We start from the raw sequence: 26,142 nt of genomic DNA on the forward strand, positions 1-26,142 counted from the left end.
ACACCTCTCCCTCCCAATGCAGCCTCAATGAGCTGCACTGCGGTATTGCCGGGCGCCCGAGGCGCCCCGGCAATGCCGCGCTGCAGCATATTTCATTATTTGGCATGGGGCGGTGTACTTTGAATGTATTTGTACTTGTCAAATTTCCTTTCTCTTCTGACCATTAACTCAGGCACCTTTTGAGTTAGGAAGCTGTTATTTGGACATGCCAATGACCAGGTGATTTGGCTGCAAAGGCTATTTTTGATTTATTAATTAATCAATTAATCGATTAATTATTTAATTATTCGATTAATGACAAAAAAATTTTTTTTTTTTTAAAGTTACAGATTCTGATGAAATAGTGGTAGTTTATGTGTTCTCTGACCAAATTGATTAACAATTTAATTTTTTTATGATTATTATTTATTTATTTTCATTATTAATCATTTATTTATTTTCTTTCTCATTTGGCCAATATCTCACGCACCTTTTGAGTTCGGAAGCTAATATTTGGACATGAGTGACCAAGTGATGTGGCTATCAAGGATATTTTTGATTTATTGATCAATCAATTAATCGATTAATTATTTAATTATTCGATTAATTACTTAAAAAAAAATTTTTTTTTCAGTTACACATTCTGATGAAATGGTGGTGGTTTCTGTGTTCTGTGACCGAATTGATTAATAATTTAATTTTTTAATGATTATTATTTATTTATTTTCATTATTAATCATTTATTTATTTTCTTTCTCATTTGGCCAATATCTCAGGCACCTTTTGAGCTGGGAAGCTAATATTTGGACATGACAGTGACCAAGTGATGTGGCTATCAAGGATATTTTTGATTTATTGATGAATCATTTCATCTATTAATTATTTATTGATTAATCGATTAATTATTTATTGTGTAATCAATTAATTATTTAATTTTTTCTAAATGACTTATTTCATTAAATTTCTAAAAGATACATCTTCGGATGAAGCACTAGTGGTTTAGTTATGCTATTAGCCAATTGATTATGAAAATATTTTGTGATAATCTTTTATTGATTTTAATTATACAATTAATCAATCAATTAGTGTACACCTCTCCCTCCCAATGCAGCTTCAATGAGCTGCACTGCGGTATTGCCGGGCGCCGGAGGCGCCCCGGCAATGCCGCGCTGTAGGATATTTAATTATTTGGCATGGGGGCGGTGTACTTTGAATGTATGTGTACTTGTTGTACACCGCACCTTTCCTATGCCATCTCCAGGCATTGCAAATCGTCATTGCTGGGCACCGAAGGGGGCTCGGCAGTGACGCACGCTGAAAGGGAGTACTCAGTTTTCACTCTGTTTGTTTGTTTTCTTGTTTTCTTGGTTGTCCGGACGATATCTCAGCCATCCTTTGAGCTAGGAAGCTGAAATTTCGGCACAATAGTGAGCAGGTCCTTTGTCAAAAACGGTATTTTTTGTTTTTTGATTAATCAATTAATTGATGAGTTATTTAATTATTAGCGATTAATTAAGTACTTATTTAATTAATTAAATTTCATTTCTCTTCTGACCATTAACTCAGGCACCTTTTGAGTTAGGAAGCTGATATTTGGACATGCCAATGACAAGGTGATTTGGCTTCAAAGGCTATTTTTGATTTATTAATGAATCAATCAATTAATCGGTTAATTATTTAATTATTTGATTAATGACAAAAAAATAAATAAATTTAAGTTACAGATTCTGATGAAATGGTGGTAGTTTGTGTTCTCTGACCGAATTGATTAATAATTTAATTTTTTTATGATTATTATTTATTTATTTTCATTATTAATCATTTATTTATCTTCTTTCTCATTTGGCCAATATCTCAGGCACCTTTTGAGCTCAGAAGCTAATATTTGGACATGAGTGACCAAGTGATGTTGCTATCAAGGATATTTTTGATTTATTGATTAATCAATTATTAATTAATCAATTAATTATTTAATTATTCGATTAATTACTAAAAAAAATTTTTTTTCCCAGTTACAGATTCTGATGAAATGGTGGTGGTTTATGTGTTCTGTGACCGATTTTTTTATATTTTTTTTTGTATACCTGAATCGAGGCTCGTGAAAGCTAACATTTACCTCACAAACAAATCAACCAGACAAACAAAATATATAAAAAGAGGGAGCGGAAGACGAGATGGTGAGAGAAGGGGAAGCACACAAACACAACATTTGAGAGCAGGGAGATGTGTGGAAGGGAGAGGGCTTGGGGGGAGGAGGCATGGGAAGGGGGGGGAGAAGTATAAAAGGGAGGGAGAAGTATAAAACACAAGGACACCAAGGACTTCCCGGACAGAAGTTGGTATTTCAAAAAAGTGGAATTGGGGTGAAATTAGCGGGGGTAGAAAAGATCAAGGTTTTGGATGGGGGAAGATAAGAGATGGTGGTGAACAGCTGTTTTAAAGACCTGGAGGCTGGAGTGGGATTGAAGAGAGTGAGGGAGTTTGTTCCAGAGGTGGGAGAAAAGAGGAATGAAGGAGTGAAGGTGAGCAGAGAGTCTTGATTTTGGCAGTTTAACCATAAGAGGGTTGCAGGCAGATCTTGTGCGACCTGTAGGAATATTTGCGGGACAGAGCCCAGAGAGAGCTGGGGGGGGCAAGGCCAGAGAGGAGTCGGTAGAAGACGGAAAGACCACCAACCTGCCTGCGGTGAGTGAGTGAGAGGCCCTTGGAGTTAGCTTCATCGTGGGAGATTCCAATGATTCTGAATGCTTTGGTTTCAACAGCGTGAATGATTGATAATTTAATTTTTTTATGATTATTATTTATTTCTTTTCATTAATTAATCATTTATTGTACACCGCTCCTTTCCTATGCCATCTCCAGGCATTGCAAATCGTCATTGCCGGGCACCAAAGGGGGCTCGGCAGTGACGCACGCTGAAAGAGAGTACTCAGTTTTCACTCTGGTTCTTGTTTTCTTTCTTGTTTTCTTGTTGTACACCGCTCCTTTCCTATGCCATCTCCAGGCATTGCAAATCGTCATTGCCGGGCACCGAAGGGGGCTCGGCAGTGACGCACGCTGAAAGAGAGTACTCAGTTTTCACTCTGGTTGTTTGTTTGTTTGTTTTCTTGTTTGTTTTCTTGTTTGTTTTCTTTCTTGTTTTCTTTCTTGTATGTCCGGGCGATATCTCAGCCATCCTTTGAGCTAGGAAGCTGAAATTTCGGCACAATAGTGAGCAAGTCCTTTGTCAAAAACAGTATTTTTTTTTTTTGATTAATGAATAAATTGAGGAGTTATTTAATTATTAGCGATTAATTAAGTACTTATTTAATTAATCAAATTTCCTTTCTCTTCTGACCATTAACTCAGGCACCTTTTGAGTTAGGAAGCTGACATTTGGACATGCCAATGACCAGGTGATTTGGCTGCAATGGATATTTTTGATTTATTAATTAATCAATTAATCGATGAATTATTTAATTATTCGATTAATGTCTAAAAAATTTTTTTTTTTTTAAGTTACAGATTCTGATGAAATGGTGGTGGTTTATGTGTTCTGTGACCGAATTGATTAATAATTTAATTTTTTCATGATTATTATTTATTTATTTTCATTATTAATCATTTATTTATTTTCTTTCTCATTTGGCCAATATCTCAGGCACCTTTTGAGCTGGGAAGCTAATATTTGGACATGACAGTGACCAAGTGATGTGGCTATCAAGGATATTTTTGATTTATTGATTAATCATTTCATCTATTAATTATTTATTGATTAATCAATTAATTATTTAATTTTTATTAATGATTTATTCAATTAAATTTCTAAAAGATACATCTTCGGATGAAGCACTAGTGGTTTAGTTATGCGATTAGCCAATTGATTATGAAAATATTTTGTGATAATCTTTTATTGATTTTAATTATACAATTAATCAATGAATTAGCGTACACCTCTCCCTCCCAAAGCAGCCTCTATGAGCTGCACTGCGGTATTGCCGTGCGCCAGAGGCGCCCCGGCAATGCCGCGCTGTAGGATATTTAATTATTTGGCATGGGGGCGGTGTACTTTGAATGTATCTGTACTTGTCTAACATTTCATTTGCACCAGTTAATGATAAAGCTCCTTCTGAAGTGGACCCATGATGCTAACCTGAACTAACCAGGGTAGATTTGGATGAGCTGGTGATACCCATTTCCCAGCAGAAATTTTTCACAATTTGTTATCTTATAACAAGACTGCAAAGCCCAGTGAGTGTTCACCCATAGCTCATCAATATGCATTCCAAATATGAGTAGGTTGGGCACGGAATACGTGAAAGTTTGCTCCTCCGTACTGAATGCAATGCGTTGTTATGAGCTAATTTAAGTAAGGGATTAAACGGCTTTGTGCTCACCTTCCCATTCCGCAGGAATAACAATGCACCGCGGCTGATTTACTGTCCTTAAATTTCTCAGTTACAAAGGATAAAATTAAATAATGATCAGGTGCAGGTTGTCGTATCATAACAGCATGGATTTTGGGATGCTGAGATATTCTACTTTTGTTAAATGAAGATCGTTGTCCAAAAAACGTTTTTATCAAGGTGTGCACATTTGGGTAAAATGTGTCGGGTTCTGAGCCAGTCGCCTTCACATTTGCTCTATCCTAACTAAACCACTGCACAGAAGGCCACAATGCTGCAGGAGTGCAGGAATCAAGTGGAAAAATGCTACATTCTCCAATTGCGAATGCCGCTTGATTTTTAGGGTCATTAAAAAAATCTAAGCTGGTGATGTTGCCATGGTTACCTTGTCAAGTAGTTGTAGCCACACAATGAGCCATAATTGCTGGATTCGAATACATCACACAGTCAGCCTGAGTTTTGGAGCATAAACAAATATCATGGCACCCCTCCCTCTCTCATCTCTCCATTTTTTTTGTTTGGAATACTGCAGTTCCTTCATCCAGGTGTTGTGCATGCATGCTATTCTTCAACATAATTGATTGGCGAACCCAAGCCAAAAGCTGAACAGAACCAAAATCGTTATTCTATTATTGAAATAAATACATTTTGTTGAAGCACAAATCCACTTAATTTTGATGACGTTTCCATACACCTCTAAAATGCTCTTCTGTGCACCGTTATTAGTCCCCTACCAGTGTACACCAGAAGGGACTATAGGTTGGCACGCCATCCCTCCGTCCATCAGTCTGTCCGTCTGTCAAGTCCGTCAGTCCGTCATGCAAAGAACAGTTTTCCGGACTTTTTTTCTAAACGCTTAAAGCTAATGATTCCAAACTTGGTACATGGTTTCCTCATGATAAGTTACAGATCGAGTTCGAACTTCACGACGTTTCGATCATTTTTAACAAAGTTATGGCACTTTGAACTTTGGGAATTCTGATAATTCTGATGATCCTTAACTCAGTGCCATTTTAAGTTTTAATTTCCTTTAAAAAACAATTTATCTGCAATAATAGGACCTCTAAAGGTGGTTATATATTTTTATTTAATAGGACCGTTTGAGATCAAATTTTCACCGTAGGAGGCTCCGTCTGTGGAATATTTTAATGGTAATTATGATGTCACAGGTGACGTGGTTCAGCCGCCATATTGTTTTTCGTGAAAACACGAAAACCCCTTTTTATCTGCAATGGCTGAACAGATCGAGGCCAAACTTTGCAGGCAAAATCGCATACCCATACAACAACAACATGCATTTTAAAGGCCATTTTCCCTGCTAGAGCGGGGGTTAGCCTTGCGGTCCCCATGACAATCTTCTCCATTTTGCCCTATTTTCTGCATCTCTCCTTGTTAACCCCCTTGCCCGCATTTCTTCTTCCACCATCTTTAGCCAAGTCTTTCTCGGTCTTCCCCGTCCTCTACTTCCTTCAACATCAATTTCCATCACTCTTCTCAACCAGTCACTTTCATCCTTCCTCAACACATGACCAAACCATCTCAGCCTGTTCCTCTTCACAGCATCAATCACAGGCAATATTCCCATCATCTTTCACAATTCATCATTTGTCTTCCTCTCTCTCAACGATACTCTGCACATCCATCGAACCATTCGCATTTCCACCCTTTCCAGCCTTCGTTGCTGCTCTACGTTCATTACCCATGTCTCGCTCCCATAAATCATAACACTTCTCACACATGCAGCATACACCTTTCCCTTCAGCTTCAGCGACACTCTCCTCCTCATCAGCACGCCACTCAGTTCCCGAAACTTCTTCCATGCACATCTCACTCGAGCAACCGTTGCCGAGTCTGATCCACCTTCTCCATTCAGCATGTCTCCGAGGTAGCAAAATGTTTTCACACCTTCCAGCTTCACGCCGTCTCCAAGATCCAACTCAACATTTCCTCCATCTGCAGCTCCCTCTGTGCACACCTTACATTTGAATGTAGCTGCCACACTGGTAAATGACCCTCTCAGACCACTACATTTTTGATGAACCCACTCAGCGCACATTGTACATTAAATGGAGTTCACTCCGTCACCCTTCTTACACACAGCACAGGGCCACTTCCCAGTTCTTTCCACCTCACCACATGCTTTACCACTTGCCATCACCTTCGTCTTTCCGATATTCACCTTCAGACCTTTTGTCTCCATACATTCCTTCCACTTGTTCATCTTTTCCTTCAGTCCATCCATACTTTCCGCAATCAACACCAGATCATCTGCATACAACAACTCCCACGGTAAACCCTCCTTTACGTTCTGAGCCAGCATCTCCATCACAGCTACAAATAGTAGTGGACTTAGTACCGACCCCTGATGCACTCCCACCTTCACCTCAAACTCACCACTGTTCCCGTCCTTCGTCCTTACAGCTGTGCGCGCTCTTTTGTACATTGCCATCACTACTCTGATCAACCATTCCTCCACTCCTAACTTCCTCAATGCCCATGTCAATACTTTGCGTAGAACCCTATCGAATGCTTTCTCCAGATCAACAAACCCAAAAAACAACTTCTTCCTCTTCTCCATGTACTTCTCCTGCAACTGCCTCACAATGAAAAGCTCATCTGTCGTTTCTCTTCCTGGCATAAATCCAAACTGCATTTCGTCGATCTTCACTTTCTTCCTTATCCTCCTCTCCAACACCCTTTCCAATACCTTCATTCCATGCTCCAATAACTTTATCGCTCGGTACGAGCCACACTCCAGAGGGTCACCTTTCCCCTTGTATAGAGGGACGAGGGTACTCAGTTCCCAAGCCACTGGAATGCGGCCTTCTTTCACCACCAGATTACAGATCTCTGTCATTCTCTTCACACCCCAACTTCCTGCTGCCTTCAACATATCTCCCACAACTCCCGTCGGCCCTCCCGCTTTTCCACTCTTCATTGCTTTTATCGCTTCCTCAACTTCCTTCTCAGTTTTCTTCTCTGCCGATCCTAAAACTGGGTTACTCTCTATGTTGCCATCCCATTCATTCTCTGTATTCAACAGCATTTCCATATATCTTTTCCATCTTCCTTTAATTCCATCTGGGTCGACAACGATTTGTCCCACTTCATCCTTCAAGCAACTCACCCCCATCACATCACACCTCTCTTTCGCTATGTGCTTTGCAATCCTGAATACTGCTTTCTGACCCTCTTCCGAATCCAAGCGTTCTCCGAACATTTTCCTACATGCCTCCTGCGCCTTTGCTACCTCTTTCTTTGCAGCCTTCCTGGCTGCCTTATAACTTTCATGCTCTGCTGTTTCTGCTCCCGTACCCTTCGCCTTCTGCCACTCCTTGAACTTCTTCCTCTTCTCGTCAATCCTCTTTCCAACTTCATCATCCCACCACCATGTTTCCGAGTGCCTCGCTGGTCCTTTTGTCCATCCACATACCTCACCAACGGCTCCCAACAGACTAGCTTTCATTGACATCCAACCACTTTCAAGCTCAACCACATCATCCTCTGCCCTACTCAGCCTCTCTTTTAATGCCTCCCTTACTGTCACCTCTTTCAACCTCCACACCTTCATACCCATGACATGCATACCCCTGACGAACAAAAAAAGTCAGCGAGCATGACGTCATGCGTCACATGGTTTCAGAGTTATGACGTTTTTAAGCATGAACCTTTAAAACCGAGCTGCTCCCTCATTTTTGATCCAATCGAGGGGAAACTTCACAGATTTGTTGAGCATGTCAGTCTACTAAAATGTCCTTTTGGAATTTGCGATTGGTCATGTGGTTTGGCAAATATCGTTAATTAAACGAAAAAAAAATAAAAAAATGGATATCGCTTGTTTATTCTAGAGTTCTCCTCAAGCCGCACCGCGTGCCCTCAGCCTCGTCTCGTGAACGTCAAAAGTGCGATAGCGCATGCTTTCGGGGGGGGGGGGGGGGGAGGGGAGGGGGGGCGGAGCCAAGCCGAGCAACATATATATATATATACACATCGATCATTGATTGTGAACTGGAAAATATAATAAATTACTGATATTTAGCGATTTGAAAGGTTCCTTATCAACGACTTATTTTGTCGTGCTTCTGCTGACCTGTCTGCAAGGTGTATAAATCGAAGTCCCGAGTGCAAATCACAGGTGAGCCCATCCTGAGGTAATTAGCGATTGGGAACGATTCAGAACCTGTGGGTAAATAACCCATTGGTAATTTCCCCAACAGTTTTCCGGACGACAGACTGCCGGTAGGGGACATGTATTGCAGCGCAATACTCAGAATGCTTGTTTATCATCATTGTACACCGCTCCTTTCCAATGGCATCTCCGGGCATTGCAAATCGTCATTGCTGGGCACCGAAGGGGGCTCGGCAGTGACACACGCTGAAAGAGAGTACTCAGTTTTCACTCTGGTTGTTTGTTTTCTTGCTTTCTTTCTTGTTTGTTTGTCCGGGCGATATCTCAGCCATCCTTTGAGCTAGGAAGCTGAAATTTCGGCACAATAGTGAGCAGGTCCTTTGTCAAAAACGGTATTTTTTGTTTTTTGATTAATCAATTAATTGATGAGTTATTTAATTATTAGCGATTAATTAAGTACTTATTTAATTAATTAAATTTCATTTCTCTTCTGACCATTAACTCAGGCACCTTTTGAGTTAGGAAGCTGATATTTGGACATGCCAATGACCAGGTGATTTGGCTGCAAAGGCTATTTTTGATTTATTAATTAATCAATCAATTAATCGATTAATTATTTAATTATTCGATTAATGACTAAAAAAAATTTTTTTTAAGTTACAGATTCTGATGAAATGGTGGTTTATGTGTTCTCTGACCGAATTGATTAATAATTTAATTTTTTTATGATTATTATTTATTTATTTTCATTATTAATCATTTATTTATCTTCTTTCTCATTTGGCCAATATCTCAGGCACCTTTTGAGCTCAGAAGTTAATATTTGGACATGAGTGACCAAGTGATGTGGCTATCAAGGATATTTTTGATTTATTGATCAATTAATCAATTAATCGATTAATTATTTAATTATTTGATTAATGACAATTTTTTTTTTTTTTCCCAGTTACAGATTCTGATGAAATGGTGGTGGTTTATGTGTTCTGTGACTGAATTGATTAATAATTTAATTTTTTAATGATTATTATTTATTTATTTTCATTATTAATCATTTATTTATTTTCTTTCTCATTTGGCCAATATCTCAGGCACCTTTTGAGCTGGGAAGCTAATATTTGGACATGAGTGACCAAGTGATGTGGCTATCAAGGATATTTTTGATTTATTGATTAATCATTTCATCTATTAATTATTTATTGATTAATCGATTAATTATTTATTGAGTAATCAATTAATTATTTAATTTTTTATAAATGACTTATTTAATTACATTTCTAAAAGATACATCTTCGGATGAAGCACTAGTGGTTTAGTTATGCGATTAGCCAATTGATTATGAAAATATTTTGTGATAATCTTTTATTGATTTTAATTATACAATTAATCAATCAATTAGTGTACACCTCTCCCACCCAATGCAGCCTCAATGAGCTGCACTGCGGTATTGCCGGGCGCCGGAGGCGCCCCGGCAATGCCGCGCTGCAGCATATTTAATTATTTGGCATGGGGCGGTGTACTTTGAATGTATCTGTACTTGTCTTCTTTTTTTTTTGTCCAGTCTTTCTCATCCAAGACTCATCTTTTCTTCTGCAGTGAACTTGATTATCATGATGTGGCAAGTGTGAATGTTCGCTGCCAAGACATCTGTGATGAGTGGGACAAACTTGGGGAGTTGACACAGAAACGCAAGGATGCTCTCGAGGTGTGTCATGGTTAAGAAGGTGTTGGGAATGAGATGAGGTAAAATGCAAAAGGGGGAACGAATTTTATCGTATTCATTACCACCCCACCCTTCCCCTTCTCAGAGGACTGAGAAGGTCTTGGAAACCATAGACCAGTTGTTCCTGGAGTTTGCAAAGCGTGCAGCTCCGTTCAACACCTGGATGGATGGAGCGGTTGAAGACCTGCAGGATATGTTCATTGTACACACTATCGATGAGATCCAGGTACGACGGGCATTGGGCAGCGATGCAGCAGCTCTGGGAAAAGTGAATCTTGGTCTTTGGCATTTACCAATCTTGTTTTGTTGTGATTTGGTGCAATTTTATTGCATTAAAAAAATATGATTGCAGTGACTTCCTTTTCAAGCTGCAAGACAGTTGTTCAACGCCCATCCACAACCATGATCTTTTCTCCACTCATTAACCCTCCCCAAGCCAACCTCTTTGAGTTTCCATTTTCTCCTTCCACTTCTGTGATCGAGAGTTTGATCGTGTCAATCTTGCTCCCCCTCTGTATCTCCCTCCCCTGTCCTCATTTCCCCTCACATCCCTTATTTCTTGCGATCTCCCTCTATTTTTTTCTTCAACGCTTCTGTCGATGTGTTCTTACCCACCCCCAGTAACCCCATACCCTCTTTCTACTGTTATTTTCATTCTGTTACGTCCTGATCTGTTCTGTGTTCTAACTCCTCCATGATCCTCGACACTATACCAAAAACAAGCTTGGATGATCCAAATTTAAGATTGGCTTCAGAAACATCAAGTACAAGTTGTATTACATGTTTATGCTGACGAGGTATTTTCTTGTGGTGCAACAGGGCCTTATTTCAGCTCACGAGCAGTTCAAGGCCACACTGCCTGATGCCGAAAAGGAAAAGAACTCTATTTTGGCTGTACACAATGAAATATTAAAAGTGTCCCAAATCTACAACATCTCGTTGAGTGGGCCCAATCCCTACACCACTATCACACCACAGGACATAGTGGACAAGTGGGAGGAGGTGAGAGGGTGTTTCAACCTGATGATGAAAACTTTCACAGTGGATTATATAGTTGTGAATCATTCGATGTATGAATAAGCTGACGAACTGTGATGGAAGATCGAAAGGAAGGTAGGGAGGGTCTGGGGTGGCCCTTCAAGCCGAGCGATAAAGGGCAAAAAAAAATGTTGACATTTCTCGTATAAAGCTTGAGACCTGTTATGACCTACAGATGAAGCAGCAGGTTCCAGCACGAGATCATTCCCTTCACGATGAATTTTCAAGGCAGCAGGCCAATGAGAAGCTTCGCCGACAGTTTGCCAACTCAGCCAACGTCATTGGGCCATGGATTCAGAATAAAATGGAGGTAGGATCTCACATTGCATGGCATAGCAAGATAAAATCAATCATTGGATATTAATATAGGCGACCATTGCACTTGCTGTACTTGTGTTCAACAACAAAACTATGAGACGCTATTGTTATTGTTTATACTTACCATGTGTGGTTGCTTTTTCTGGTGGTGGTTCTGCAGGAGATTGGGCGGATCTCCATTGAGATGCACGGCACTTTGGAGGACCAGTTGGGACAGCTCCGGCGTTATGAACAGAGCATAATAAACTACAAACCAAACATGGATCACCTGGAGAGTGATCACCAGCTCATTCAGGAGGCCCTCATCTTTGACAACAAGCACACAAACTTTACCATGGAGGTGTGGAATGCATCGTGTTCGCAAAAGTTGATGGGAAGTTGTAAAGTCTTATGATAAAAGGATTTCTAAAAATAGAAACGATGTTGCCACAAGAGCGTATTCACTTCTCGTGTCATACATGAATATGATGGGTGTTTTTCAAACCTCATGTTTTTTTCTGACTTACGTTGTTTGCCAACACTGTTCAGCACATCCGGGTTGGCTGGGAGCAGCTCTTAACGACAATTGCTCGCACCATCAATGAGGTGGAAACGCAGATCCTGACTCGTGACGCCAAGGGCATCAGCCAGGAACAGATGCATGAATTCCGAGCTTCGTTCAACCATTTTGACAAGGTGATCTTTTGAGAAATGTTTGACTAAGAGGTTTAGCAGAAAGAATTGAGATTGATGGCCAATGTTAAAGCTCCTTTCTTAGTCCACGTACACGCTGGAAATTTTACTTGTGCATGTTTGACCTAAATGTTGTAAGACACTTTACTTGAAATTATAAGATTGTTAAGCTTATGGAGAAATTGATGCTCTCATGTTCAGTAAGATTTTGTTGCCATGTTAGTCAAATTTTCGTGATTTCAAAATGGCTTCCTGCTGCTACAGTACTTGGTATTCGTAGTCTTATTCTGGTGTTCTGCCCCAAAGGCAGGTTCAGTACTCCTGAAACGTTTTCTTGGCAAGTGTTATAATTGGTGGTTTCCCATTGCCTTCCCGGTAGTAGTAGTTAGGGCAGGAATCTGTAATTTGTTCATGGTGCCGGTGACAGCTCGCCTACTCCTCGCGAAGGACACCATTGGGTCGTTCATGTCCATGAACTAATGCCGGTGGATGGGACGCACAGTCTTAACGTCCATCTGAGGGACGACACACGCACATTGATTAATCACTCTGCCTGTGAAACACCGGGATGACCGTTTATAGCTTGGTCGAGATTCAAACCCAGGCTGGCTAGACGGATCAGAGGCGACTGTGCGTAGTTATAGGCCATTCTGTCAGCACTGCTTGGTATAACATCTTGAGATATCACACTTTGAGATTTTTGTTTTCTTCATCGATTTAAAAATATTTCAAATGAAAAAATATAGCCCACGTTTATTTATGGTGTTTGTAAAAATTAGCAATTTAATTTTAGCAGATTGTCATAACTGAAATATTGCTCTGTTTTCTTCGACTGGTTGCTGGGCAGGACCACTCTGGCAAATTGGGAGCAGAGGAGTTCAAAGCTTGTCTCATTAGCCTTGGATTTGACGTCGGTAACGACCAGCAGGTAAAAAAAAAACGCTATTAACCAATCCTCCCCCGCACACCAATGAGCATCACCTTAATTGCCTATTGTCTATCTCTTGTGGTTGGTTTACACTCCTACATGCTTTATGAACCTCAAAATACGTGCCTACTATGCCTACATCCTGTGGCTGTCATTGCGGCTTTGCCTTCCACAAACTTTAATGGCATTCTTAGATTTGTGGCTTCACATTCACACATCTATGCCACACAACCTTGCTGGCCTGAATCAATGTTTATCGGTTTGACATTCCGGTGTGATGCTTTAAACATTAAAATGTCAACACCGTTTAATCTTGTATGATATGTACGCTTGTTGAACTTATAGAAGTGGTGGTTAACCTCTTTCCATTCCTCATGTGCACTAACGTTTGATTTTCAGAAATAGACAAGAAACCACTATTCTCTTATCCACTCCTCCTCAACACATACCAGTCAGGGAATTTAGGTCGATGAACTGATAGATTGAATTGTGGTGTTGATGTAATGCAGGCATGATGGGCCAAATGACCTTCTGCATCAAAGTTCTGTGCCTATGCTTGTGTAAGAAGTATGGATGGGGGAGGGAGAGGTCTTCACTGGCAACTTCCCCCCCAAAAAGATTCTTTATAATCTGCTAAATAATTGTAATAGCTAAGCTAGGCTGTAAAGACGTTGATTATGATGTTCGCAAAAGTTACAATGAAGGAATCCAACTGTAATGTAAATGTGTTACATGATAAACAAGGTACATCACATTTTTGAAAATCCCATTCGCCATAGCTGCATTTACCCAAATGTGAAAGCTTTATCATCAATATTTTCTTACTTTTGGTCGTGTGAATGGGAATCCCGTGTCATGTCGATAGTTGTTTACGCCTAATTCGCTCCATTTGGTCATCACCATATGCCCATGTCAGGTTTGTTCAAATGGAGATGAGTGCAGTTTGAGTCGTGGCTTTCCTCGTCCTAATTGTGCTTTTATTATGTGTAACTACTGTTAATAGTTAAACACATTACGCAGGTGGAATGTCTGAGCACTGAAAAGTTTCTGTTTGTAGTTTGTATTCCCTTTTCATGTTGCTCCATTCCCCCCACCTGTTACTCCGTCTCCCCTCCTCGCCCACCCCTGGGAGTTTTTCATTATGGTTATTAAACGGTTAGGCTTGACGGACCAGAGGAGAGGAGCATCTATGCAGCATACAGTAAAAATAAGGAGACAGATTGGTGTGAGGGTGACAAGCTCAGCCATGTGAGCAAGACATGAATGGTGACCATGGCTACAGTTTTATCCAGTGCAGTGGTTGGAGTCAACACGTGTGTGCGTGTGTGTGTTTGTGTACATATATATATATATATATATATATATATATATATATATATATATATATATATATATATATATATATATGGTTCTTTCAAAATGAAAGTTAGAAAAGTCATGCTCTTAACACTTAAAAATTTCTGTATGTATGAAAAAACCCTCGTGGTGAAATTTTAAGCCATTTGGACTAAATTTAGGGGTTGCACACAGAGTTTGTAATTTCACATATTTGGCTCTCATAAATGTTTGGAGTTGATTAATTTATTCTTCACTGCTATACTTATTTTGACAATTACAGTTGACCTATGACATTGCTATGTACTGCACATTTTGAAATTGTTTTTAAGTTAAATGAATACAGTACAGCTGCACTCTGGTGTATGCAGTTGCTCTCATTGAAGAGTACAATCGTCTCCTGACAACGGATGAACAGCAAACCCAGTATCTGCTTCAAGTTGTGACAGAACATCACAAGAGGTTTCCCAATTGCAGGAAATCAACGCTTATCGGGCAACATTGAGTGGCTGGCAACCATGAGTCACGATGCAACCCCTAAAGCTTGTATTCAAGAAAGATTTCACATGCAGAAGTTTTACCTCAATACCAAATAAATTAAAGGTTAGAAGTAAAACAATAAAAAAATTTTTTTTGCTGTATGTAGCTAAGAACCACCCTATGGGATACTCTGAGTACCAGCGACATCGCAACAATGGCGCCGCTTTTCTCTCCATACTCAGCAGGCATTTCCTCAAGAGAAATTTCCTCCTCCCCATCGATGCCAACCAATGGGGATTGTCCATGTTCTATCCTTTTCAAGCAAGGAAGCAGCACGTACCATTTCTAAAGTCTTTGGTATGACTTGAACCGTTCCAAACCAGATGGGTGTTTTTTAGGAGACACCATCTCCTTACTGGATGAACGTTCACTCCCGACTGGAGCTCTTTCGCTCTTTGCCAGGTGTTGTTTTTGGTTCGAGCAGGGTGTAACAGTCACCCTCCCCACTAGCAAAGCCAGTGAGGGGTGTTGGTTTAGTCGCCGACAACCCGACCATGTGGCAGGTAGCACTGTTACATATTACCAGTGACAGTCCCAAAAGACTGACCTGACCAAAAAATGCAAATTAATGAAGGAGATGCAGATTTAATTCTTCATATTTTCCTAGTGGAGCATACCCCCTCCACCCTCAACCCTCTACTAGACATTAACCCCTTCATGGTTCAAATTCTGGTACTTTGTGCAGAAAATTATTTTCCTCGTTTCTTCCAAAACCTCATTGCCATCCCCGTATAACAGACCCGATTCCCAGCAGTGACAGTAATGATAATTCTGATGGAAGTTCAGGTTATAAAGTTGACTCTTAGAGGGTGGTGCATACCGCTGAGTCCGAATTTGAAATGCTATTGACCAGGAAAGACCATTTGGTGCATCAGTATGGAATGATAGTATGACATGCCAAAATGTAGACGCAAAAAGAAAAGCAACTTGCCAAAAATGCAACTCAAATTTCAAATCTGCGCATGCACAAGATTGGAGGTCACGTTCTTTCGAAGCTGTCCATGCGCTCACGCTTTCGAAGTTAAGTAAATTTTTCACAATTGTGTTTTTGTTGAAACTGTATCAATCTTTCGGTGTGTGTACTTAGAGTGTGTCTTTAGTAAGATTCTCGGTGTTAATTTTTCATACCTGTATACAAAACCGTCGGTTAATTCGTGTCGCGTATTCTGAGGCCTAGTAGGTTTCCGTGTCTGACCTTGAGGCTTTGTTTTTCTCTCAGCGGTTCGTCGATTGTGCTGCAATTACTTTAGTTCTCTGTTTTTTGTCCCAGTCTTTCACCCCATACATCCAAAAAAAAAAAAAAAAATTTTTCCCTTCTCTGCTCTTATTCGTTTATTCGTTGTTCTTATTTGTTCGTTCGTTCTTCGACCACGTTGTTCATGATCACGTTGTTAAAAATGTTTAAACTTTCCCCTGAAGAACTGTATTCTGTCGTATATTATAACACCTTTTTCTTCTTCTTCTATAAAAGGATGCTTTCGACTTGCTCACCAAATCTATTCATTCCAAAAAAAAATTCCATCTCTTACAGTTCCTTTTTTTCTACATTCCCGAAACTCTCCTGCACTCCACCCCTCCTTCAGCGTCCTCAAACGTATTTTTGACTCGAAGGTCTCAAGAAACTCATTTTGCAATAAATGTTCGTTTCCCATTAATCGTACACTTTTCAAAATCCAATCTCACCCCTCCCCTCCAAATCTACCCCCTTGCCCCTTCCCTCCAAATCTTCCCCATCACCCATCCCTTTCAAATCTTCCCCCTTGCCCCTCCCCTCCAAATCTTCCCCATCACCACTTCCCTCCAAAACTTTCCCATCACCCCTCCCCTCCAAAACTTCCCCATCACCCATCTCTTTCAAATCTTCCCCCTTGCCCCTTCCCTCCAAAACTTCCCCATCACCCCTCCCCTCCAAAACTTCCCCATCACCCCTCCCCTCCTAAACTCCCCCCACACCCCTCCCCTCCGAGACTCTCCCTCGCTCCTCCCCTCCTAGACTCCCCTCTCACCCCTCCTCCTCAAAGCGTCCTTCCCGCTTCTTCCCCCTTCCAACTTTCACCTTCATCTCCCCCAACCTTCTGCCTCGCACCTCCCCCTCATCAAATAACACCTCACTGTGCCTCACCCAATCACCATCAAACCTTTTGTCCGCCCCATTCTTCCCTTTCTCCAAGCTATTCTGAACTCTCTGACACACCTTCAACCGCTCTCCCTACCTCTTCCTCCTCTTCCACATCTTACCCCACCCCTCCCCCCCCCCCCCTGTTCTGTATCCGATGCTCCCCCTTCCTCTTCATTAACGGTATGGACCTCAAACATCCGGGGCCTTCGCTCAAACTTGACTGATCTCTCCATACAGGTTGCTTCTAACAAACCAGACGTGATCTGCTTAACAGAAACTTTTCTCCTTCATGATGTCTCTGATTCCTTGGTATCTCTCCCAGGTTACTCTCTCCCAGGTATGATAGACCTGAGCCTCGTCCTGGAGGTGGGGTTGCTATCTTTGTAAAAAAAACTCTTCCTCACTCGCCCTGCACTGCCCTCTCTCCACCTCACCCCCAGGAATACCTTTGGCTACGGCTTCCCCTTCGCTCCCACCTTTTGTTCATATGTGTGTTGTACCGTCCACCAATCAGCGATGACTCCATCTACATCTCACTGTCTGATAATATGGACCAACTTCTATCTACCCATCCCAACTCTCTCTTCCTCATATGTGGTGATTTCAATTGTCACCATGCCAGTTGGCTGGGTGTGGGTACCTCTCTCACCAGCCATGGCTCTTCAGCAAAGGACTTCTGCGACTCACTGGGACTGACACAATCTGTCAATTTCCCGACCCGGATCTCAGTCAACGGAGCATCTTCTCTTCTGGACTTGGTTATGACTAACTTCCCTGAAAATGTCTGCTGCTCTTCTTCTGCTCCAATCGGCTCATCTGATCATGTGCTTGTTAAAGTGGACATCTCTCTGACCATTCTCAGAGAGCCTCCTCAGCGTCGACGAGTCTGGCATTTCACTCAGGCCAACTGGCATGGTCTTCAAGCAGCCATCAATCATCTGGACTGGTCTCCCATCACTACCACCTCTGACATCAACTCATCCTGGGAATTCTTCCAAAGTAAATTGCTCTCTCATGCACCGATTTATCCCATCTCGTCTTCAGTTGTCATACCCTTCCTCCCGTCCATGGTACACGGAATCTTGTGGTGAGGCTGTTGCCCAGAAACAACTTGCTTTCGTCTCCTGGAAAGCAAATCCAACGGAAGGAAATCTCATTTCCTTTCACAAAGCCCGAAACAAGTGTGTGTCCACCCTCAGGAGAGCCAGGAAACAATATCTCTCCGTTCTCAAGACTGAACTCTCTTATCTGTCTCCCTCTTCCAAATCCTGGTGGCGTCTGGTCAAATCTGTTTCTGGTGTTTGTTCCCCCTCCATCCCCTCCCTCACCTCAAATGGCTACACGGCTGACTCAGCACGTGAAAAAGCTGAATGCCTCAACTCTGTGTTTGCCTCTACATCTTGTGTCCCAAACCCATCCCTCTCTGTACCCACCGTACCCAGTCGTACCCAGCTGCTCCTGGACTCTGTGTCCTTTCCTCCTGACAAGGTGGAAAAGTTTCTGTCAACCTTCGACTCTGATTCTGCAACTGGACCTGACGGCATCAGCCCACGGGTCCTAAAATCCTGTTCTTCCGCTCTTTCACTCCCTCTCTCTCACTCCCTCTCTCTGTTCTCTTCACCCTCTCTTTTGCTCAAGGTCATCTGCCATCTGCTTGGAAATCAGCCAACATCACCGCTTTCCACAAAAAAGGTGCAAAAACAGATCCAAGCAACTACAGACCAATCACCCTTCTCCCAATTATCAGCAAAGTCATGGAATCCATCATTGCTTCAGATATGAAATCTTTCCTCGTCTCCAATGGCTTGATCTCTGATCATCAATTTGGTTTCAGACCTGGTCACTCTACTCTGGACATGCTGCTTCTGCTTTCTCAACAATGGATGGAGGTCCTCAATGCCAAACAGGAAATTAGAGCTGTCTCCCTTGACATATCACGTGCCTTTGATACGGTCTGGCACCCCGCTCTGCTCACCAAACTCTCCTCCTTTGGTATCCATGGAAATCTACACGCATGGCTGGTGGACTTCCTCTCTAGTCGTAGTCAATGTGTGGCCCTGAATGGGTTTCTCTCATCTCCTCTTCCTGTTCAGGCTGGAGTTCCCCAAGGCAGTGTTCTGGGCCCTGTGCTTTTTCTGGTCTTCATCAATGATCTCTCTGACTCTCTTGAAAATCCTCTCTATCTCTTTGCTGATGACTCTACTCTCTGTCGCTCCATTCCTCATCCCTCAGATCGGCAGTCTACAGCCTCCTCACTCTCTGCAGACCTGGCCAAAATCACAGACTGGGCAAACAAGTGGAACATGTCTTTCAATCTTCACAAATCTCACACTCTTACGATGTCTCTCCGAAAAGACCGACTGGACAACCCTCCCATCCACTTTCTGAATAATCCTCTCCAAGAAGTTCTGTCACTCAAGCTTTTGGGTCTCACTATCTGCCATGATCTTTCCTGGGAAAACCACATTTCAAATCTGGCCTCCAAAGCCATTCGCCGACTGGGCATCCTCCGTCGTGCGAAGTCCTTCCATGGCACACCTGAGCTCCTCACCACATACAAGGCTTTCATCCGCAGCTCAATGGAATACTGCGCTCCCCTCTGGGCTGGTGCTCCTTCCTCACACCCAGCTCGTCTTCACGCTGTTGAAACCAAAGCGTTCAGAATCATTGGAATCTCCCGCGATGAAGCTAACTCCAAGGGCCTTTCACTCACTCACCGCAGGCAGGTTGGTGGTCTTTCCATCTTCTACCGACTCCTCTCTGGCCTTGCCCCCCCAGCTCTCTCTGGGCTCTGTCCCCCAAATATTCCTACAGGTCGCACAAGATCTGCCTGCAACCCTCTTATGGTTAAACTGCCAAAATCAAGACACTCTGCTCACCTTCACTCCTTCATTCCTCTTTTCTCCCACCTCTGGAACAAACTCCCTCACTCTCTTCAATCCCACTCCACCCTCCAGGTCTTTAAAACAGCTGTTCACCACCATCATTCTCTCCTCCTTTGGTATCGGCAGTCTACAGCCTCCTCACTCTCTGCAGACCTGGACAAAATCAGACTGGGCAAACAAGTGGAACATGTCTTTCAATCCTCACAAATCTCACACTCTTACGATGTCTCTCCGAAAAGACCGACTGGACAACCCTCCCATCCACTTTCTGAATAATCCTCTCCAAGAAGGATTATTCTTCTCATTATTAATCCGAGTTGTTTATGATATATATTATCTTCGCCCATCCAAAATCTTGATCTGTTCTACCCCTGCTAATTTCACCCCAAATCCACTTTTTTGAAATACCAACTTCTGTCCTTGGTCCTTGTGTTTTATACTTCTCCCCCCCCCCCCCCCCTTTCCCACGCCTCCTCCCCCCAAGCCCTCTCCCTCCCACACATCTCCCTGTTCTCAAATGTTATGTTTGTGTGCTTCCCCTTCTCTCCCCATCTTGTCTTCCGCTCCCTTTTTATATATTTTGTTTGTCTGTTTGATTTGTTTGTGAAATAAATGTTAGCTTTCACGAGCCTCGATTCAGTATAGAAAAAAAAAAAATAAAAAAAAAAATATCGTACCGAGAAATAAATCAGATCGCTGTTGTTTTTTTTTTTTCCCCTCCACTTCACATGCTTATATGGGATACCCCCTGCTTCCTCCCCTCACCCTACCACACCCCCTCCCCCCATTCTACTCCTCCACCCTCCACTAAACACGCATAAAATGAAACATTCATTTTCCCATTTTTAATGGAAGACTGCCCTGTATTGCCATTCGAGAGACCCTGATTAATTTTGAACAGAATATGATGCAGCTATGCAAGGGTTTCAAGCAAATTGATGCTTCCATTTTGCTGGACTGTGATGTGACAGATAAGAAGGGTAAACGTTGGCCTTGTCAAATTTTTCCTGATAGAGAATGTGGGCTGTGATTGCCAACAGGGCGAAGCGGAGTTTGCACGCATCATGACGGTGGTGGACCCGAACCGCACAGACTGTGTGACCTTCCAGTCATTTATCGACTTCATGACCCATGAGACCACAGACACGGACACAGCAGATCAAGTCATTGCCTCCTTCAAAATTCTTGCTGGCGATAAGGTGAGATTACTCTGTCATGAACCAATTTTTATGAACCACCATCCGATTTAATCTGTATTTGCACCTTGCTGTAAATTACTTCAACCAACATTCAAAACTGACATGAAAATGGCCTGAATCTTTGAGATTTTTGTGTCATGACGGCTTGCTTTATATTATTTTCTTACTTGCAAAATTGACGATTTTTCAACGATATTGGTTGGTCTTGGTGTTATTCTGTTTGTTTGTCTGTTTGCTTGTTTGTCTGTCAGTCGCCTACAGGTCACAATTGTAAACCGATTTTTACGAAACTTCACCAGATGGTAGAGTTGGTCATAATGAAGAAGCCTATTGATTTTGAGGTCAAAGGTCATCTTGAGGTGAAATTTCGAAAGTTGCCATTTTTCATCCGATTGACTTGAAAATTGAACAGCATTTGCATATCGAGTCACTAAAAAGGTCAAACGTCCAAAATCATCCATTTTCATCTGAAAAAATCATCACTTTTCATCCTATTAACTTGTTATTAAACAGCAATTACATAGTGCATCACTGAATTGGGAAACCAATTATTTTTCAGGTCAAAGGTCAACTCAAGGTCAAACTTCTAATATCAATTTTCATCCTATTGACCCGAGCTTTGATTAAGATCGTCAATTTTAATCTTGCTGAAATGGACAATTTGATGTATCCATGGCAAGTTTTTATTTTGGGAAGGAGTGGATTTTGCTAGTATCGTGCTCTGCATGACGTCTTCTTGTTTTATTTTTTGACTCGATTTGATGGTTGTTTGTATTTATTGTTTTCAAAATATTTTTTATGTTCTACTATTTCTCTGACATCAACCCGAGTTGTTTACTGTTCATTATAACATGAATGGTTGATTTTAAAAGTTAATTTTTTTTTTACTTTACTTTTATTATTGTTATTATTAACCTGCATTTATCTTTGGTCACACAGCGTAGTGGCAGAGGTAGCACACTTACCTCTGAGCTATCTACTCCAGGTTTCATGATTGGTGCTTCACAGGCAGGGCACAGCATCACAAAGTGCGCCGTTCGTCGGATGGATGTTAAGCCAGGTGTTCCATCTGCTAGCCTTATTTGGTGGACGTAAAAGATCCCCACTGTCTTTTGCAAAGAGTATGTGAGTTATCATCGGTACCCTTAACAAATGCAAAATTCCTGCCCTCACTCTCTGCTGGGAATGCAATGGCAAACCACCCAGCACAATCCTTCCTATGAGACAGCTTCGGCAGCATCAATACTGTGTTCGCAAAGTATGGACACAAGAAGGTTTTGTGGACTTTTGTTACCATTCCTTACTGGAATGTCTGATGAAACAATTAAAAACCCTGTGGTGTAGTTTCTATATTAAATACTTCTCAAACTCGTATGATAGATCAGTTGATCTTAGTAGTTTTATTTTCTCATGGTTGGTTTGTCTTCCCTTTTTAAAATTAATTGATGGAGTTCAATGACCCTCTTCTTTATCGCCATTCCACAACAGAACTTTATCACGGCAGAAGAACTGCGACGAGAACTTCCTCCAGACCAAGCTGAATACTGTATTGCAAGAATGGCTCCATACCGTGGTGCAGATGCTGCGCCCGGAGCACTGGACTATATGTCCTTTTCCACAGCTCTTTATGGGGAGAGTGACCTTTGATTTGACTCATTTTCGCTCTGTCCCTGTGCACATACTGCCTCTGCCTGACCTAACAGTTTTTTAAAAATGAAGCCCGAGAAGATGCAACCAAAATTTCCAACACATCAACTCTTAGTTTTAGTTTTGTTTTTTTAAATACAATGTCATTGTCTAGAAACCAGCAATGTGGTGACGTCCAAATGGAGCCATTTATGCCTAAATACTTGTCATTGTCTTACTGTGCAGGGAAATAACTAGCTTAAGCCTTTGCACAATTTTTGAGTGGAGTACGTGCTGCTTTGATGAGCATAATATTCCCTCAACATCTAGATGGCTTTTTCCCCCTGCTGGATGATTGTAAAATCCCCCAAAGAAACAGGGGATTTGCTTTTCGTTTGTATTGATGACTAAAATAATTCTTATATTTGATACAAATTACAACATTCCTTACTCGAATCGTAAAACTGTACTATTTTGATACCCTTGTAGACAAAGCCTGCACCTTTTGAATTTTGAACGATGCTTGGAAGATATTCATACTTCCGCATACACCCTGCAGGGTCAGTTTTAAGTAGAGGGATATGAAGGGATAGGTCTATTCAAGCTGTCAGGTCTGATGACCTACATTTAATTGCATTCCTGGCTTGTCAACCCTATTATATGTTGCACTTCCACCTTGGAGATCCCGATAAAAATGTTCAGTCATCAAATTTATCCTGTACAGGATTTGACGTGGTGGGATAATTTCTCGAGACGTTCATTACGTTTTTGGGGAGTGGGAGATAATAGATTAGAGAATCTAATGACATTCACAATATCCCTGCCTCTGCTGCATGAAACTTAAACATTTCCCTGCACTCATGATGAAACAAAGTTTGAGGTTGAGGAAAATAAATAAATAAATACATTGACATAATAGCTGACAGTTTGAAAGGATTTCTTATAGCCCTTTTGCTGATGACATTTTGAGGGGATTTTTGATACACTCAATCATTTGCATTTTAACTAGATCCTCCCAAAATATTTGCTAAGTGGCCTTGTCTGAAGTGCTCTGGAAAGCAAGGGTTATATTTATTGCATTTTCTCTTGCAAGAATTGTATTGCGGATATCTTGGTAGACGGGGATTTTGAAAATCAAACTTGATGTATCTTCGGTAGTTTTGTGTAATCTATGCAAAGACAATTTTTAGGCACAGTAGATTTAGGCTTGTGAGTGCTATGAAAAAAAAAAAATCAGGATGGGGAATGCGGGACATGTTTACAAAATTGGATTTTGACGTTTTCAGAGACCAAATTTTACGTGTAGTTTGGTGTGGTGGTGCTTTTTGTTTTTCACCATTGCACTTTTTTTTTTAATGCGTATAAAATGACCAATTGATTTTCCAAATGTCTACAAGGAATGAATAGTCGTCGGGTCCATTCGTGTGCTGCTTGCTTATGAAGTTTAGAGTCACAACTGTGTATGTATTGTCCTTTAGGTTTTGCCATTGCTTTTGGAAGGTTGGACTTTTTGGTTATCCAGAGAAACACAAATGTCATGATTTTATTTTATTTTATTTTTTCCCCACAACTAAATGCTTTGGCTTAATTATTTGATCCGTACTTTGCTAAATTGCTGCACGCATTGAGATTATGTGAACAGGTGAATATGATCATGCTTTATTTCTGGGGAAAATGAAAACCCGAGGGTTGATAAATTAGTTTTTTGAAACCATCTAGGCATTGGTTACATGCCAGTTTTAAAGTATCAGCAAAGGGAACCTTTGAAACCTTTTGCATTTATTTTCATCATTCGTATTTTGCTGTTTGTAAAGCTGTTGGATTTGCTGTTACCGATAATATCAAGTCATTGAAGCCGGCAGAAAGGATCATGTTTTTAAATGAGCTCCATTATTTTTTATTTGCTGTGGAGTAGTCGAGTTGAAATATATTTTGAATGTTTTGCAAGTCGTTATTGGTTTAACCAATTTTGGATGAACCCATTTCCCATTATCTTCGCATCAGACCTGCAGGCAATCGCAATGGCTACTGTTTAAGTGCTATCCAATTTTTCACCAGCATTTTGATCACGTGTAATTGATTTTATGCTGGGCAATCATAAGGCTTGATTAATCATAAAGATCTTGGCTCATGTTTCTCTCATTTGACCGACAGCCACATTTTTTCGTAATGCTTGGTCTGCCTATTGTGTCATGATTGATGTTTGGATATTATTACAATATTGAAGGATTTGATACTAATGCTCTAAAAATAGAGCTTGAAATGTGAAGATCGGTGACATGTAGCAAGCACAAAATACATTCGGTTTTTGAAGAATGTTCACAGTAATAATGATGTATAACTTGCCTTCTTAAGCCATTCCCATGCGATGGTATGAATAGACCAGGTTTGTTGGTTGTTCACTTTTGGTGTTCGTTGGAGACATTGAAAAAGTTTTGTTTTCATGTTACCCAATTTGGATCGTTTTAAATAAACATGGTATTCTGCAATTTATTTTTGAAAATCAAGTTGTATGCTTTTATTTTCTTTTTTTTCTTTTTTGTAATTGTTGTAACATACCATACAAAAATAAAGAAATGTTTGACAGCAGTCTTGTATCTCTTACTGCTTGGAAATGAATTTTCAAGGCCGTTCTTTTTGGATGAAATTTATTATTGGACAATAACTACCTTTCCAGTAGTCTAGAATGTATTCACCTTCAGTGATGGTCTACAATGATAGAAATTTGATAAACTGATTGGGAAATGTTGGTCTGTGCTCTTAAGAGCAATAACATTGCTTGCTTCTATTTTGACAGCCCCACCCATCTTGGTGGTGGTTTGGCTTTGTCAAGAACATCAATCCTCACTGACCATTGTCCACATGAACCCTTCCTAGTCTTCTGGAATACCTCTGGCTCTACATACCTAGCCAGAACCACAGTCTAATGTTTGTCTGTGTGGTGTACTTTCTCTGGACAGACAGCATGGCTAACAAAGAATTGGTGAGTGATCCGACAGAAGACCCTCATGGTTTCGACCTCCGACAGTCGTCTGTGCTCAACAGGATCCGTACTCTCCATGCAAGGACATCACACCACCTCCACAAATGGAATTTCAAAGACAGCCCTGCATGTGAATGAGTGTCACCTAGTAAGCCACCTAACAGCAAGCAGACAGAGCTGTGATTTCGCTCTCCAACTTAGACTTAGATCTGTGATCTGTAATTTGTCATACACAAGATTAGATTAGACTGCACACCAAAATGAGAATGACTATCTGCAGTATTTC

The 26,142-nt window shown here is 41.1% G+C and overlaps 1 protein-coding gene across 1 annotated transcript in view; it reads left to right on the forward strand.

The window, feature by feature from the left end:
- The window catches only part of LOC137411412 (alpha-actinin-1-like), a 230,153-nt gene extending 204,691 nt beyond the window's left edge, over nt 1-25,462 (forward strand). The window contains 9 exon segments of the mRNA XM_078785256.1: nt 10,087-10,195; nt 10,299-10,439; nt 11,033-11,215; nt 11,427-11,561; nt 11,730-11,909; nt 12,098-12,244; nt 13,089-13,169; nt 21,089-21,247; nt 22,736-25,462. Coding sequence (XP_078641382.1) covers nt 10,087-10,195; nt 10,299-10,439; nt 11,033-11,215; nt 11,427-11,561; nt 11,730-11,909; nt 12,098-12,244; nt 13,089-13,169; nt 21,089-21,247; nt 22,736-22,894 — 1,294 coding nt within the window. The 3' untranslated portion in view covers nt 22,895-25,462.
- Nucleotides 25,463-26,142: the final 680 nt, after the last annotated feature.

The sequence above is a fragment of the Myxine glutinosa genome, chromosome 1 (assembly GCF_964187855.1).
Source record: "Myxine glutinosa chromosome 1, kmMyxGlut1.1, whole genome shotgun sequence".
Lineage (NCBI taxonomy): Eukaryota > Metazoa > Chordata > Myxini > Myxiniformes > Myxinidae > Myxine > Myxine glutinosa.